Source organism: Gorilla gorilla, chromosome 3 (genome assembly GCF_029281585.2).
Source record: "Gorilla gorilla gorilla isolate KB3781 chromosome 3, NHGRI_mGorGor1-v2.1_pri, whole genome shotgun sequence".
Classification (NCBI taxonomy): domain Eukaryota; kingdom Metazoa; phylum Chordata; class Mammalia; order Primates; family Hominidae; genus Gorilla; species Gorilla gorilla.
The window spans coordinates 56,588,448-56,607,395 of NC_073227.2; the positions used below are offsets into that span (position 1 = coordinate 56,588,448).

Here is an 18,948-nt window from a genome sequence, read left to right on the forward strand (position 1 = left end):
AACACAGATTCGATGGACACAACTATGTACCAAGTACAGTGTTATTAAGTAAATTAATAATTAAAATTTGGTGAGACTGTATTACATGAAAAGGATGAAGAAGTTATGAGACTATGTCCTTGACAACATTCTTCTCCCTCCTTAAGACATCAATGCAGTATCACATATTATTTATGGGCCTTCCAATCTGTAATACTTTTGAATTTTTCAAATAAATACATATGAAAGCTGACAGTCTATACATTTTTAAATTTACACTAGGAAAATAACTTACTTTATATCGACCTGAGGGGACAACAACTGAAGTCTTGTGTATGCAAACATCCAAGCATAGCTCACAGCTGTAGAGCAGTGTTTAGGAAGATTTTCTTGCTTTAAAAAACTGGAGAGACTTATAATCCATGGGTCTTGGCCTTGGGTCACATGTGCAAATATCCATATGTGTGACGGACTAATCACATCAAACTGGTGGCTAATAGGAGAAGAGTTCCATTCTGCTAAAGTTTGTAAATCTATTGAGCTAGGGCAATAGAGCAAAGTAGTCTATATGGAGAGGAAAAAATTGATTATTACACATTTCAAAAACTTTGAAATTTTACCATATAAATTGCTTTAAACTGAAAGTGGTGTATTAGTAGTTTCTAAAATGAGATAATATAAAGTCCATGGTAGGTTGAAGGGAGTAGAGAATTCCTGAAACTGCATGTAAAGTTTCTGTATGTGCATACATGTCTTTTTTTTGGAGAGGGATTCCACTGTTTTCATTATTCTCAAGAGGACTATAAACCAAAGAAGTTCAGGACCACTATTTAAGTAATTCTTAAATAAATATCCAAATTTCATCGTATACCAAAAGCTGCTAGAGAACTAAAGAGTGAACCATTAACTTTCATGTTGACCTGTATCTATGTATGTGTGGAACAGACTCAAAAATGAGCTCTTCTCCAGAGGTATATATTCTTAAATACTTGTTCAATATTTGAACTCTTATACTGAAGAGATAAACATTTATGTTCAAAGAAAAGTATATTAAGCACTGCTTTAGGCACAAGAAACAAGTCATCCATTAATCTTTTAGGAATAATTCATAATTTATGGTTAATATCTAAAACAAAATGTTTTGAATTGTATAGATCCTTTCATAAAATAACTAGAAGAGAGGCTTTTAAAGGTTCTTACCACAAATAAATGATAAACACATGAGATGATGGATACACTAACTACCCTGATTGGGTCATTATACAATATAGACATGTATCGAAACATCAAATTGCACCGCATAAATATGTACAATTGTGTCTATTTAAAAATAAATAAAAATTAAAAATTAGTTTTTTAAAAACTTTAGCATCATGGTAGCATCATGGGGGGGGGGAATTGTACAGATTTCTAATAATCTCTTAGGCTTATAAAATCTTATTACCTCCCTTGGCTACATATAACTCATGAACTATAAGAATCAGGTGTTATGCCGCAAGCTCTTAATGTTATGCATCAACCTCTTGTCCATGTATTCTAAAATAGGAGGAAATATTTTTAAATAGTAAGGTTTTATAGCTATTCTTACATCAACTTTGGAATCTTAATATATGACCTTTTACCCACCAAGACCAAGCAAGAAAGTTTGCATAAACTTTGTTAGTAATATGTTTGTGGACAAAGTGTTTCTCTCCATTTTAATGAGTCAAATTACATATGACATTGGTATAAAACACTATGTACTTAATCCACTATACTTAAACTTATGTGATACACAAAAAACAGTTGCCAAAAAAGCAGGGTGTAAGTTTTTGCTTTGAGTATCACTATTTTTTTCCCGTAGCATTTTAGCAAGTATTTCTATCTCACGAATATTATATGCCACAATAAAGAGCAAACGGTAGCATAAAGATTCCATTTAACAGAAACTTCTTAGATTGGAAGGATTAGAATTTTACAAACATAAAATTATTTTTATTTCTATGTAGAAGAGTACTTAACCAAGTATAAATGAATGTCACTTTTTAAGTACTACTCTTAAGCATTTTCTAGTTTTCAAAAATACTTTCTAACTCATTACATTTAAGGAAGTTATTTTATGTATGCACATGTACATGTATACATATGTGTCTGTCTTAAGTCTCAAAACAAGATTGGATAGAATGAAGTCACTATAGTTACCTGATCAGCCCCAGTGAGATGTATGAAGCTCTCAAGAATGGATGGGCTTAGCCTGTCCATCACATCTATGGCTAATTCATCATCACCCTGTAAAAAAGACATCATATGTCTAAAAAAATTAGGAATGTTTAAGCAAAGTAGCCAAACCCAAGTAAACACTAAAAATTCACTTCAGCACTATTTTTTTTTTTTGAGACAGAGTCTCGCTCTGTCACCCAGGCTGGAGTGCAGCAGCGCCATCTCGGCTCACTGCAAACTCCGCCTCCCGGGTTCACGCCATTCTCAGCCTCCCGAGTAGCTGGACTACAGGTGCCCGCCACCACGCCCGGCTAATTTTTTTTTTATATTTTTAGTAAAGACCACCGTGTTAGCCAGGATGGTCTCGATCTCCTGATCCGCCCGACTCGGCCTCCCAATTGAGAACGGTAGGTTAGTTTAGACCCATGGTAGTAACCTACCTACATGGGATAAGGATGGACAAAGAGATGGTTTTTAAGTACTTTCATTAGATAACTGAATGAAATACCTAAATCTTACCTTAGGTATTTCCAAAAGTGCAAATAAAGCCCGTATTTCTCTAAGGACACTGACGGCTAGTCTCCTAGTGGCAGGTCGACTGCTACAGAGAATGACAAGCGCAAAGCCTTCAACCACATGGAATACATTGGAATATGGGCTCCTTTCCAGAGGAGGGGGATGAGAAGCTCCATTAGCTACACCATGCTTGAAAAACAGAAGTTAAAAATAAAATATAAAAATGTATGCACAGACATTTCCGAAAAACAGTTAATAAAAAATAAAGCAAATCATAATGATTATGACTACAGGTCTGCCTCAGCTCAAGCAATGTAAATAGCATGTATTTTATAAAAATGGAATAGTGTGCACAGTGAAAACATTTCACTGGCAGTCTAAATATGAATTCTGTACCTAACTTCTATCATTCTCTGACTATTTTGTAACCTTGGAACTGACAGTTGCTCTTCATCTGATTTCTATGTGGAAAATGAGGGGATTGTAGTGTATCTTTCACACTCAGAGTGTGGACCAGCAGCCTGGCAATACCTGAGAGCTTCTAAGAAACTCTTGAAACTCTTTCTTAGGGCCCTGTTGATTTGCATGCTCATTAAAGGTTGAGAAGCTAGGGTGGCTTCAATGGCTCGGGTCTAAAATTTCAAGGTTCTATGATTTACACATTATCATAAATCAATGATTTGAGCATCTTTTATGGTTAAGGAGCACAGTTACTGTCTATGTGAAACAGGGACTGGTGACATGGATAAAACAATCAAATAACCCAAATGGAAGACTACCAAAAATTTATTGTACTGGCTTTAAATATATTGGAAACAACCTAAAAGTGAGCTGGAATTATCTCTAATTTCTATGCTCATTAAAAACCCAAAGAAGAAGATTAGAAAAGTTAGACACATAAACACTATATATTCACTACAGGAACTATGGGAAAGTTCAGTTTAAGGGATTAGGAACACATTGAGAGTGAATAGAACTAATAATACTTTTAGTGTTTGATAAAGTAAATCTGTATTAAAACCATTATTGGTCATTTAGCACTGACCACATACAAAAGGACAATAGAAAAGAATCTGGTACCTGAGTGTCCTGGTTTTTATTATGCATTTGGGCTGCTTGTTTCCACTGATTTATTAATTGTACCAACATCTTTACGGCATTATCAAGAAGCGTGGGATGGACATCAGTCACTTCACGAACAATAAAATAAACAAATCCTGAAAGAACATCCTCCCGCCAATCTGGAAAATCAAGCATTAGTGCCTGCAGAGTATTGAAAGCCAGAGCACGCAGTTCTTCATCCATATGAATTGTGAGCCTACCAAGAACAAAATTCCATTAGCAAACTTCAATACCTTTCATTTAGTTTTATCATCTGAAACTTAAAACTATGACCTTAAAATAAATGTCCTCTTAGTTGTTTTGTAAGAAATATGAAGATAGCAACCAATGATCACTTTTTCATGCTATATTCAACTTTATGCTAGTTTATACTCTCATTTGTTTAAATTCACATATGAATCTATTCCCATTAGTTGGTGTTTTTACTATAATCTGAATAATAAGTTTGATACAAATGACATTAGAATTCCATTTAAAATCCTTTAATCCTTAAAATACTGTATTGTTATCTTATAATCAATCAAAAATGATATCTAATCATACGCTATCTTAGCACTATCGTCACATTTATTTAATCTTTGCTATCACTGGCAAGGACATGATTTATCTCAATCATTCTTTTTTTTTTTTTTTTGAGACAGAATCTCGCTCTGTCACCCAGGCTGGAGTGCAGCGGCATGATCTCGGCTCATTGCAAGCACTGTCTTCTGGGTTCACGCCATTCTCCTGCCTCAGCCTCCCAAGTAGCTGGGAATGCAGGCGCCCGCCACCACACCCAGCTAATTTTTTGTATTTTTAGTAGAGACGGGGTTTCACCATCTTAGCCAGGATGGTCTGGATCTCCTGACCTCATGATCTGCCCGCCTCGGCCTCCCAAAGTGCTGGGATTACGGGCATGAGCCACCACTCAATTATTCTTTATACGCACTGAAGTTACAGTTGAATACAGGATGGCTGATTGTGAAGAAGGATATACAACAAATGAAGATGGAATCAATGCAACACAATAATTATTGAAGGTCAGAATGAGAGTAAATTTAGGAGTAATATTATAAATGGTACATGCCTAGAAAAAAAAAATAAGGCTGAGCTCAGTGGCTCACACTTATAATCCCAGTACTTTGGGAGGCCAGGGCAGGTGAATCACCTGAGGTCGGGAGTTCGAGACCAGCCTGGCCAACATGATGAAATCCCGTCTCTATTAAAAATACAAAAACATTAACCAGGCGTGGTGGTGCACGCCTGTAATCCTAGCTACTCAGGAGGCCGAGGCAGGAGAACTGCTTGAACCCGGGAGGCAGAGGTTGCAATGAGCCGAGATTGTGCCACTGCACTCCAGCCTGGGCAACAGAGCAAGACATCATCTCAAAAAAAAAGAAAAAAAAAATGTGTTGACTCCGCACATAAGTTCCTAAAGAGAGTTTAAGTCTAAACAAATTAGGAGATGCTATATACAATCTGCTTTTAAATACATCAAAACAATATGGGGCTTTGAATATAATTTTAGTTACAGAAGTTTACCATAACATAAAACAGAATGATAAACAAGAAATTCTTTTAAAAAATGGCTACAGTAGTGGAAGCCACCATTATATAATAATATTATATGAATAAAGAGTTTCTGATTTGGGTCTGAAGAGAATTATGTTAGTAATTGACTACAAAGACAAATGTATCAGAGTTAGAAATAGTCTGAATGAATAAGGTAAGTACGTAATATTAAACACAATTATATGCTTGGGAAGCTGGAAAAATGGAGTTATCCACGACAGAGGCAGAAAGTCATGTGGTTTAGGAGAAAGGAGATATAAGTATTCACCCTGCTGAACTCAGTTCTAGTCATCACGAAGCCAACTTTCAACTGACAATGAGACTAAAGAGAAGTATTATAGCTAGACAGACTGAGGAGTAAGCAACAAAGCAGCAGCAGTTCCATCAGCACATGAGAAATAAACAGGGTCAAATGAAGCATCTCTAGCCCAGTATTCTGTCTCTAATAGTGGCACCAGGAGATACAATATGGGAGAAGAGAGTGACAGTCCTCAATGATGTTGACTTTAAAGGTTATTTCAACATTCCTTAAATCCATGAATATGTAAATATCTATCTTACTCCTATCTGTGTGATACAGGGTATACATGTGTGAGTTAACTGCTCATTGTACAGAGCAGAAAACAATAAAGCTTGGTTAATTAAAGGCAGGGGAATTAATTAACTTTCCTTAGGCACAGGATACAGGTCTGCACATTTACAATGCATCTTTGTTTTGTTTGTTTGCTTCCTTTATGGTAAAGTAAATAAGATTTAGACAGCACAATTCCAAATGATAAAAAGAGAGAAGAGAATAGAATAGACCCTGGGATCTTCCTTTCCATTGAGGTAAATTATTAGTAAACAAATACCATAGGAGAAAGAAGCAAAGTGAACAGCAAAGCAAATTGTCATTCACTATTCAGCTGTCTGCTCTTTTACTAGGCTGTCGCATCCCTGGCCCTCATAGTTACAGTTTCATTTTGGTGGAAAAGATGGGAGATCTACTCTTGCGGATCAACATCCACAAAGATATAGATGAGTTACGTTGAAATAGGAGGAGTAAGAGCAGAATTGAACAGTAGTTGTTTACTGCTCTCCCAAGGAATAGTATCATAAATAATTAATGTTTCTTATTTCCAATGCTGGCATGAACTTTGTAACTCTACAATCTAATTCACAAAAAAATTAGGAGACTGTGCGAAGGGAACAAATTTATATAATGCAAAGTAACCCCTTTCTTTCACAATTATCACAGGAGACATAAAATCTCTGATCACAACAGGCAACAGTTGAGGATAATGTAGTGCCAGGGTGTGTGAAAAGCTAGGGAAGTGGGGAGAAAGGATTGCTGGAACAGTCTATTAATTGTTTATTTATTATGAATTTAACTTACACCTAAGTGACAAATGCCCAGCAACAAGTAAACACCTTTCAACATAGTCAAATATTGCTGCTCTGCTATAGTCATTGTATTTGTTTTTTTCATCTAGGACAGGGGCTGGCAAACTGTGGCTCAAGGGCTAAATCCAGCCAGATGCTTATTGGAACGCAGTCATGCGCACTCTATTGTCTATGGCTGCTTTTGTACTATAATGGCAGAGATGAGTATGTGTTTGCTTGTTTTACTGATACACAACAGTTGCACATACTTTTGTGGTAGATGTGATAATCTAATGCATTCAAATAATTTGTAAAGATCAAATCAGTGTAATGAGGATATCTATCACCATAAATACTTGTCTTTTCTTTATGTTAGAAACCTTTAAATTATTCTTTTCTAGCTATTTTGAAATGTACAACAGATTATTGTAAACTATAGTCACTCTACTGATCTATGAACACTAGGTCTTACTTCTATCTAACTGTATAATTGGACCCATTACAAAGATCGTAACGGTCTGCAAAACCCTAAAATACTATCTGGTACTTTCCAGAAAAATGTGCTGATCCCGTATCTAGGGAATCCCTAACTACATCAGCAAAGCAGTTTTTCAACAGGCTATCATCTCAACTTAGAATTAGGAGCTAGTATTTAAGTTTGGTTGTCAGGTTATTTACTCATTTTACAGAGCTATGACATGCCTAATAGAAGAGAGAGAAAAACTTAAATGCCACAGTTCTGCCATAGGGGGAAAAAAAAGCACAAATGAGACCTGATTACCACTAGAGATACTAAAGAAATGACTGTAAGAGTAAACACAATAATTAATTGCCTAACTGGGAATTATCATACACTGATAATGCCCATATGTTAAGGGATAATGTGTTACAGAAATCCCAGGAAAGAATACTAGATGGAAAAATAGGGAACTGAAAGATAGGATTTGTGGGGGGAATCTAGAAGAATTTGAGAAGTTAAAAATTAGTGAGGAAAATGTGTTTAACAACAACAAAAAAAGACAAAATGGAAGTTTAGAAAGTAAATCAGATAAAGGATTAGAAATGTCTTTAACATCACCTTTTTAGTGATAACAGTAACAAAGGTATATTAGAAATATAAAGGAGCAGAAGACATAAAACCTAACATAGCAAACAGTAATTCTCATTTACCTTGCTAACAATTCAATCAGGTCAGTTCTGCTCATACCGTCAGGAATCAACCTTGGAATTGCAGCAATACAAGTTCTAAACAAATCAATCTTCGGTTTTCTTTCCCCCCTGAAAAATACAACAGGATTTAATAAGAAACATATTACATATGCTAGACAATGAAATCAAACTTGGAAAAATAACTACAGAAAGTGGGAGTCCTCCCCTAAAGTTTAATGTATTTATATTAAAAAAATGCACATAAATCCTGTAGATAATTATTAGCCTATATATGGACAAAAGAATACAGAAATAATTCAAAATAAAACCAGTAAACAAAAAGGTTTTCAGTAACTAGACAACAAGTATTACAACCATTATTACATAACAAATATTTAAACAGATTATTTATAATTAATCTTATTAATATTTAAGATTAAATATTTAATATTTAGCCTCCCATAAATAATATTAAAATAATAAATAACATTGATATCATTAAATAACTAAATACTGGTTATTTTGAGGGGCCTATAAAATTAGCCACATTGTTTTCACTTAGTATCTTCCACTAACAAAGGTCTTAGAAACATTCATCTCATACATAGTAGTTTATATTGTTTGTTCTTGTCCTGTATGTGACACACACACATAAATACACATACTTAAAATTTCTATGTAATAAAATGAGCCAAGTTTTTGAAAATCCTGGTTCCTCTAGAGGCTTAATACAATTTAATTTTACTATATTTTCTTCTAGTTATTCAATAATTTTATTTATTTTAAATGTCTAACCTCTTAATATACTGGTTTTTATTCTGGTCTGTATTTGAAGGTGAGGCCTTTTAAATTTCTTTCATCTAAATTGTTCTTCAGTTGGCCTAATAAAATAATCCTTATGTAGAAAAGAATTTGGATATTCTCAGTGTTTTGGGTTTTATTTTTATTTTTTATTTTTTTTTTTGAGATGGAGTTTCGCTCTTGTTGCCCAGACTGGAGTGCAATGGCATGATCTCAGCTCACCGTAACCTCCGCCTCCCAGGTTCAGGCGATTCTCCTGCCTCAGCCTCCCGAGTAGCTGGGATTACAGGCGCCTGCCACCACGCCCAGCTAATTTTTTGTATTTTTAGTACAGATGGGGTTTCACCATGTTGGTCAGGCTGGTCTTGAACTCCTGACCTCAGGTGATACATACGCCTCGGCCTCCCAAAGTGCTGGGATTACAGGCATGAGTCACCGTGCCTGGCCTTGGGTATTCGTTATAGTGGCAAGGGACTCACTACCTAGAGATTTCATATAGTCAGTCCTCTTTTTACATGGCTTCAAAATGCATGAATTTCAGTTACCACACTTTAGTTAAATAATACCAGTCCCCAAAAAGGCAGTTCAAATTTAAGCTACCATATATTAAGTAATGGCATAAACAAACTTTGCTTTCGCTCTTTGGTCCATAAAGCACCATGCACATCATAATCACTGTCATTTTCCATCAAGGCTGTCAGTGATTGGTCAAGGTGCATCTGTTATTCAGTTCATACACAGCAAAGTGTGCAATGGTGTTGCCTCCTGGTCTCCCAGAATAACCCACATGACATTTTACAGAAATAGATAATCAAAAGAGGGTATTGGCTAACAAAGAGGAAGTACCACAAAGAAAGAAAAAGTAACATCACTGTGTAGTGTGTTCTTATAATTTTATGTTGCTTTGGCACCCATTTTAAATATGTTTGACTTTCTCATACCAGAAATAGGGCTCAGTCACCCTTGAGACAGTTTCCAGTTCTACACCCCACTCCATCCCCCAGTTCTTTAATGTGGTTGATTCAGGTATCTGTCTTACACAACTTCTTCCTGGTAATCACCTCCATATGGATACCTAGATGCAGGCTACTTGACTGGCCCCACTGACCTGCGTACCCCACATGGACTATGCAGATGTGCTGCAGTGACCACCTCTCAGGCACAGCATGACCTCCTGAACTCATGCCTGCTTGCTTTCAATCCACCAATTAGAATTCCCCATAGGTAACTGTTTGGAAAACACCCTCAACCCAAAAAAGGCATTGGCCCATGGGCCTCTTTCTCTCTCTCTCTACACATGCTTCCTGACCTCCATGAGTGTGGCCTCCACATGTGCAGTGTCCCCCACCCACCTGTAAGTAATAAAATCTTTATTGCTATCTTGCTTTTCTCCTAGTCACTGAGAGGGTGCTCTCTATCTCAAAGATCCTAAATTAAAGCACACTGAAATAGAATAGAAAGTTAATGCAGTTACAGAAGAAATACACTATATAGGTGTCAGAGGAACTGGGTGAAAGCAAAAACTTACTGACTAAATGAGGGAAGTGGTTGTGGTGAAAAACAAGATTTCCCAGAGGAAGTAACATTGGCAAAAAACTTCACAGAGATATTAGCATATAGTAGTACATAATAATTGTATATTAAATAAATTGAGATTAAATATCAAATTTGGTATTCTAAGACCTATAATGCAAATATTAATATCCAGAAGAATCTCCTCCCTTCCAGAGAATATGTAGATGTTTTCTAGCAAATAAAGTAAGCTATTGCCATAACATACAGTTTCCTGAGGAGGAAGTCCCTAACAATAAGAAAAAAAGATGCAGAGATGACAAATAATGACAAGGCCCTTGGGGTGGGGTGGGATGAGGTAGTGTTTCGAAAAAAACTGCTCATATGTTATTCCTCTCTATGCCCCTTAGTTCCTAGGAGTCAAAAATAATCAGAGTTCAGATTTTCAGGATTTTTTTTTTTTTTAAACTAGGGCTTTGGCAGTGAAAGCATTTATTTGACATAATAAACCAATCATGCCCACATACATCCGGGGTACCTAGGATTCATATTTTGCTCACAGAGTAAGTGTAGGGCCTTGTCATTGACAACACACCAGACTGGGATCTAGAGTGAGTTTTGCTATCTATACCAGTTTGACAGCACTTTAAGGAATAAAACTGACTGTGTGGAAGGAATCACTGTATTGAAAACTGCAGCAGATAGAAACATGGAAGAACTCCAAAGACCAAGTAAGGAGACAGGTAAGCAAGAACCATCCACACTGTCTTAGGAAAACTGAAATAGCAATGAAGGCACATAATTTACTACATACGTAATCATGTCTTCAGGCTCCTTATTAGACATCTGCACACTGGTCATACACATTGGTCTCCCAACTTCTTTGTCCAAATGTCTGAGGATGCTATCTAATGCTTTTCTTACTTGAGGATAGTAAACTGACATTCCTAGGGGAAAAAACTTCACAGTTATAAAATATCTGAAATTAGATAAAGAATACTTACTTTCTGTAATAAAAGCCTATTAATCTTTAAATGATTAGCTTATTGTTGCCACAAAAGGGGTTTCAACTGTGACATATTCTTCTCCCTGATGATCAGCTTCAGTATATTGGACTAACTGGAGAAATTATGTGAAAATTATGCAGAGGACTAAAATTAAGTTGAAGAAAGGACAGAATGCAGTGAATAGGATCCTGTGATAAAGATTTAACTGGAAAACTCTTAACATGAAGACTCATGACTATTATCAAAAAAACGTATTCACTGTGGGCTGAGCATGGTGGCTCACGTCTGTAATCCCAGCACTTTGGGAGGCTGAGGCAAGTGAAATCACTTGGGGTCAGGAGTTCAAGACCAGCCTGGTCAACGTGGCAAAACCCCATCTCTACTAAAAATACAAAAATTAGCCAGGCGTGGTGATGCACGCCTGTGGTCCCAGCGACTTGGGAGGCTGAGGCATGAAAATCACTTGAACTCAGGAGGTAGAGCTTACAGTCAGCCAAGATTGCACCATGCCCTCCAGCCTGGGCAACAAAGTGAGACTCTGTCCCAAAAAAAAAAACAAAAAACAAAAACAAAAACAAAAAACAAAAAAAACCCAGAAGTATTCATTTTGTACGGCTGTATATACTAGAAAAACCATATTAGGCAAATTTATATACATTTTATATTTGATCAGACTTTTATAAAAGAATATGAAACTGTATTACAAAGCAACTTATTTAATTTCAATTAAACTAACCTATGACTTTTGCTTCTTCATCTGTCAAGGTTTTATTGAGAAATATTTTCTTTACACGAAGAGTATTTCCTGAGGGAAGAATAACTCCTGTTGTTGGCATGGGTGGTTCACCATCTTTCTGCTGCAAACTGTCTGCTATTACAAGGAAGACTCTGAGACCTATGTTCATTCTCTTCAAAGGAAAAAAATTCAAAAGAAGAGATGAGTATCATAAATTACCTTTTTTGCATGTTAGAAATATTTCATCAGTAACATCAGAGTTGGGGGGTGGAAGAAAGGAAGATAGAAGGAACACTAATCTTTCTGTCCAACATTTTTAACTAGCACAGGCATTAGAATTTGCTTTAATATCAAATTCCCAAATGCCACTCACTCACTTCTGAGGTCAACCAGCTTCCTTATTGTCTCTAAGGCTTATAGCAATCCTCTTCCTCAACTCTCCTATCCTTCTATGGTCCCGTCCCCTCCCCTTTCTAGGCAAATGACTTGTCTTCTACTTCACAGAAGAAAAAAAATCACCAACTTTCCTCAATCTCTCATTACAAATCACACTAATTTACTTATACCTGCACCTCTTCTCCCTCCCTTTTGCTCTTGGTATAGTGAGGGAGTGACAGTCTTCTTAGTTGTTGGAATCCCATCTGTTCTTGCATGTTTGGAAACATTACAGCACCAATTACATACACCTTTTCTTTCTTGCATCTTCAACATTTTCCTTTCAACTGAATATATCCCCTTTCTCTTAAGTATACTGCTATCTTAATGGAAGAAATTTTCCCCAAATACTTCCCTGAAGCCATTCTCACTCATCAGTTACCATATTGCTCAAAACAGTGGGCCTATTTATAGTATGCTACTTGATTTTCCAGCAACATGGACAAGGTCAAGCACCCTTTCTCTCCTGAAACACTCCCTTCCTTTGGTATCTACGTTCCACTTCTGGCTGTGTCATCTTTATCTGCATTTCAGGTTTGGCCTCCCTGACCGGGGTATTAAATGTTAGACTGCTTCAAGGCAACGTTCTCCTGGGCTGCCTTCTCCTATCATCATGTATTACCTCCCAAAGCAACTGCATATACTTACATGGCTTCATTTACCACCCATACCAGATCACCCACAAATTTTAAGCCTGGCCTCTCTCTGAACTCAGACCCTCAGACCCATCTGACATCTCTTACTTGGATGCCTCTACCTGGATGCCTCATGTTAGACATGTTCAAACCAAATGCATGACCTTGCCCCCAGATTTGATTCTTTCTTAATGTTTTTTTCTCAGTGAATGCTCCTCTATCTGCACCACTACAATCCAAGCCCAAGCTGTCATTATCTCTGATCTACACCAGTGGTCTCTCAAGTGGGGTACACGCATCCCAGTGGGTATGCAAGGTAGTTCAATGGAATACGGGAAGAAAATAAAACTCATATATATATATATATATATATTTTATCTAAGTAAGATTAAAAGTTTAAGCTTCACTCTTCTTTATATACGACATAGTACTGGTGCCCTCCCTTAGTCTAAGTATCAGATAGTCACATGTCACACAGTCAAAGACGACACCTTGAAAGACGCAGAAAAGCTCCACAATGTAGCTTCACTTATACATTCTTTCAGTGTATTGCAATTTGCATGTATTTGATTAAATGGGCTAATGGATAATTTTATCTAGCTTTAACTACATGAGCTCTTACAAAAGTCCTTGAAAAGAAAATACAGATCCAAGAAAAGAAAATACAGATCCAAGATAATCCTAACAAAGTAAACCTAATAAATAACCACCACCCCCACAGAAAAAAACCCAGCAGAACTGATTTTTTTTACTCATACCTAGTATGAGAACTTCAGTAAGAAAAAAACTTACTTTCAGAAATAAATTTATTCAATAGAGTGAATATTTTCTTAAAATGGATGTTCAAGAAAATATCTTTTGTTTCATAATTTTTGTTGCTGGAAACCATTTTTGTCGGTAGAAACCAAAAAATATATAAATAAGAGCTTTATTTTCTTCCTGTATTCCAGTGAACTACCTTCTACACCCACTGGGATACATGTACCCCCAACATGTTAAGCATGTCAGCTATACAAACAATCATGTTTGCCCACTTCCAAAATCTGGAAATAATTATTAAACTATCTTAAAAATATTACAAATGAAAAGCTGCATTATCTTTCCAACTCATTTGTTAACCACATAAACACATACCTTAGGATTTGACTATGTATAGGATCAAGATAGTAATTTAAAATAAATAAGAAAATAAACAGATAACACCTATTTTGCCTTTTTATATTCTCAAATGTAAATAGATTCCAATAAAGAATTAATTTATGAAATATTTTGAAAAATCCTGAAAATCTAATGTCGAAAGAATGAATTAGAGTTTACTAGTGAATAATGAGACCACGGAAGCAGGATATAACATTCACTTTTTTAATGTTGATTTTTTTTGGCATGGGGGAAACAAATTTTTGTTTTTTCTATAACACCTAGAACAGTGCCTGGCACATTTCAGGTGCTCAATAAATGTTGAATGAATGAGATTTATTGAAGAACACCTTAAATATAAATAATGTGAAGTAAAAAAAAAAAAAAACCAAAAAAAAAAAAAACCTGGGCACGTTATAACTTCCAGGAGCCAGCTGAGCTGACTAACCTGATAAAATTTTCCTTTCTTTATTCATTTTTTTGAGACAGAGTTTCGCTCTTATTGCCCAGGCTGGAGTGCAATGGCGTGATCTCGACTCACCGCAACCTCTGCCTCCCAGGTTCAAGCGATTCTCCTGCCTCAGCCTCCCTAGTAGCTGGGATTACAGGCATGTGCCACCACTCCTGGCTAATTTTGTATTTTTAGGAGAGATGGGGTTTCTCCATGTTGGGGTCAGGCTGGTCTCAAACTCCCAGCCTCAGGTGATCTGCCCGCCTCAGCCTCCCAAAGTGCTGGGATTACAGGCATGAGCCACCGTGCCCGGCCTATTTATTATTTTCTACCACGCTTAAACACCATTATTTCACTCCAGCCTGGGCAACAAGAGCAAAACTCTGTCTCAAACAAACAAACAAACAAACAAACACTATTATTAAACCATTCGGCCAGCTATTAGAAAGGTTAAGTAACTTGTCCTGGATCACAGCTACTATTAGAAGTAGAGCTGGGATTTGAACCTAAGAGTTCTGATTCTAGAAATCATGCTCTTAAAAAAAAAATCTAGGATTTTATATTATTACATTATAATTTTTTTACCTCTGGATTAATGGTGAAAGTTTTAGTAGATTTTCCAACACTGAGAAGATCAAATATTATTTCTTTCATTGCAAAATCCAAGCGTTCCTTAAAAAAAAAAAAAATCCTTATAACTTGCTACTATGTGTTAGGTATCATGCTAAGAATTATAAATATAATATACAATGACAACAAGACAGGTTTGTGCCCTTAAAAAGTTCACAGCTGAACAGAAGAAAAATACATATGAATTAAGGTCAAAATACATGATTGTAAGTATATTATTTAATTATCAAATGATTTGTTTAATACCCAAACCAACAGAATAAAGTTTTAAACATTCATTCACCAAAATCATATTAAAATCAAAGTGAAAGAATTCCCAGGGTGACAATGAAAGGAAGTCCCAAGACAATAGCCAGGCAGCAGGCCTAGACAGCAGTGAGTTCATACTGGGTCAGGAAGAATGGGGCTCTAGGAAGGAAATCTCCCGGGGGGTGGGGGGAAGTTAACTAATAAGATTAACTGCTGTTTGAAAGGAGTTTTATAATTCTGGTGGAGTGCTGGAGGAAGGTAACTAATTCAAGGGAGTGGGTACAATTCTGGAAAAAAAGAAGAGATGCAACCTAATGTCACAAGTTTTCTGAACACTTGATCTAAAGCACAATTTTTGCTTTTATTAATCTTACTGATACCCTTATACTTATCTAATTATCATTACTTCTGTACTCTAGTAAATAACAATGTACTAATTCTATTTAAATATTCTTTATTTCTTCACTGTCAAAAATAATTGAATTATGGATCATCTAGATTGTTACAGTTTCAGTTGAAAGAGAATGCAATCAATATTCTGGAATCACAGCATTTTCCCATGTTGACGAGGTAACCTTACCTATGTTTCTCCAAGATGGATGTCCCAAAAGGAAATGTGACCAAAACCTTGTATTGGCTCATTAACACCCATTTAATCCCCCTCTAATAATCCTTCCTTTACTGCAGAGGCTAGAAAGCTAAACTTGTACTTCCCAGGATCCCATTTAACAAAAAGCTTGAGGATATAATTTAAACCCTGCCAAGTGATACACTCACGTGAGTCTCTTTGGGAACTGGGATATGTAAAGAGGAGGAGGAAGACGGGGAGAAATGAATCTATTTTACTGGTGAGGACCGTAGCAGACGCAGCATGACTCTGAAGCATACCCACATGTGGTGACTTCCTTGTCTGGTGGCTGTTTTATTTTGGCCAAGGTAGCAGTTTCCTCTTTGTCGTTCAGACTAGAATTCGTTTCTTCAGCCCTACTATAAATTCTCTGAGCTATCTATATTCCTTTTGAGATCCCTTTGGGTTTAACTAGCTACAGTGGAATCTATTATCAGTACCTAAGAATCTAGATTAATGTAGACTATGAAAATAATTTTCTAAGAAATCCTTCAAGATACTCAGAAGGTAATTAGTAAATGCACTAACATTAGGATTATGAGATATGTTGTTTATCCCTCTTCAATTAAAAGTGCTGCCACCTGTGGGTTTTCTTTCCATCTACAAGTGTGTAGATTAATGAAATAAACTTATTCAATGTTGTGTTACTATGTTTTTAGATGCATAAAAAATTTCAAAGCTCCAAGTGATTACAATAGATTACTCTAACAATTTATATACATACATACTATGAGATGAAGCACTCACCTGAGCAATGAACTGAATTATCTTCACAAATATATTGAGAGGTGTGTCACGAGGAACCACACTTCGTGAGCCTTTTGGAAAAAGTGCTGACACTATGCTCATAAGACGACTACAGGGAAAAAGATCTAGTCATAATGAGATCATAACATCAACAGCATATTAGCAAAAAATTCTTCCTATTCTTCATAATATATTGACAGAATTCATATTCCACCCACAAAGTATAATGTTTACTAAAATTCCCAATAGTGTGTTTTTTTAAAAACAAGAATTTATTTTTAATGCACTTTAAAGCAAAGATACTCACCTTTGAGTTACAGTGTTGCTTTCACATTTTATTCTAATTACATAAACCCACAATAATCTATACAAAGATTCCAGTGCAACTCGAGACATTTTCGGATCTTTATTCTGTTTTAAAACAAAAGAGAAAAAACTTATTATAATACTTGCAATCACTTAACAGCAAACATATTCTCTGTCAACAACTAAAAGCCAATCTTTTTTGTATTCAGTCTAAAATAGGTTTAAATACCCAGGTACATATTTGGTATAGGGTAAATATATGGCTCAAAAGTAACCATAAATTTGGAAATTGAGCCCTTTCTTACACTTTCAAAATGCTAAAATTTTATTTACTAAATTTTACTTATTAAATAAAATTACACTAGTATTTCTAAGAATTCTAAAATTATACAAACAAACTTACTTGATGATGAACAGTTCACACTCTAATACTGACATAATGACTGAAAAAGGATCACTCATTTTTGGCAGAATTCATTTGTAGCCCATATATATATATAAAATTTATATATATATATAAAATTCAGAACACCAAATGGTATTACAGTCATTTGCATTTATGAAATAATGCAAAATATTATGAAGTGTATATCCTTACGAGTGAATAGGGAGTTAAGAGCGTGGACTCTAAAACTGGGAAAAACAGGGACTAAATCCAAGCTCCATCCTTGGGCATTGTTATATTATTCTGAGTCACAATTTCCTCATCTCTAAAATGGAGAACATATGGTACCTACCTCAGAGGTAAAGTTAATATCTGTAAAGCACTTGGAACAGTACCTGGCATGTATTAAACGTTCATTGACTATTAAGTGTTATAATTTTTATTTAGAATAAGGACATTATTTAAATTATTATTATTTAGAATCAGTTATTCCATTTCAATTACAATTTGATCAGCAAACTTTTTCTTCATTCTAGCTGTTAAAAAAAATAAAGTTCTCAAATGACCAATAATTTTGAAATGTAGCTAATAATCTCCTTTTTTTTTTTACGGAGAAACTTTTTATACATCCGTTGATTAGTTTTAGGATGTACTGATTGTTGTGAATTTACATTTTAGATTTTTGCACATCTATTTGGATAAAGACTTGATATAATTAAAAATGGAGGATCAGTTACTGTGCTCATTAGACTCTCAGTATCAATCCCTCTCTCCACTACCAGATCCATAATGATCCCAAATTTCAAATATACTCCCCCAGTAATTTCCAATTATGTTTGTTAGTAATGTAACTAAAGTAACATACAATGTATACTACAAATATAACAACCAAGCATTTTGTAGTAATGTCTTTGAGAAAACATAATTTTCTTTTCTATCATTTAAATATAAGATATCAGATGTCAAAATAGTTCAGCCAGGAGTTAGGGAGGTAGAGAGAAATGAATAGGCAAAGCATGAAGGATTTTTAGGGCAGTGAAAATACTCTGCATGATACTATAATGGTAGATACATGTCATTATACATTTGTCCAAACCCATAGAATGTACAACACACCAAGAGTAAACTCTAATGTAAGCTGTGGGCTTTGTGTGATAAAGATGTGTCAATGTATGTTTACCAGTTTTAACAAATGTATCACTCTGAAGGGGGATGCTGATTACGGGGGAAGCTAGGTATGAGTGTGGGTAGGGAAATTTACCCACAGGAAATCTCAGTTTTACCTCTCAATTTTACTGTGAACCTAAAACTGCTCTAAAAAAAATAAAGTCTTAAATAAGTCCCATTAGTTTTTAGGTACACATGAAATAACACTTTCATATTGTTAAATTGTATTTTCAAAATATTATTA

At 35.5% G+C, this 18,948-nt stretch overlaps 1 protein-coding gene across 10 annotated transcripts in view; it reads right to left on the reverse strand.

The window, feature by feature from the left end:
* Positions 1-18,948, reverse strand: part of FRYL (FRY like transcription coactivator) — a 281,060-nt gene that overhangs the window by 81,102 nt on the left and 181,010 nt on the right. For all 10 annotated transcript variants that reach the window (XM_055385577.2, XM_063705269.1, XM_063705268.1 and 7 more), the window contains 10 exons: positions 17,154-17,257; positions 16,847-16,955; positions 15,178-15,264; positions 11,935-12,106; positions 11,006-11,138; positions 7,900-8,007; positions 3,775-4,012; positions 2,698-2,883; positions 2,161-2,247; positions 275-543 (listed from right to left, as the gene is read on the reverse strand). In XM_055385577.2, coding sequence (XP_055241552.1) covers positions 275-543; positions 2,161-2,247; positions 2,698-2,883; positions 3,775-4,012; positions 7,900-8,007; positions 11,006-11,138; positions 11,935-12,106; positions 15,178-15,264; positions 16,847-16,955; positions 17,154-17,257 — 1,493 coding nt within the window. The remainder of the gene's footprint in view (positions 1-274; positions 544-2,160; positions 2,248-2,697; positions 2,884-3,774; positions 4,013-7,899; positions 8,008-11,005; positions 11,139-11,934; positions 12,107-15,177; positions 15,265-16,846; positions 16,956-17,153; positions 17,258-18,948) is intronic.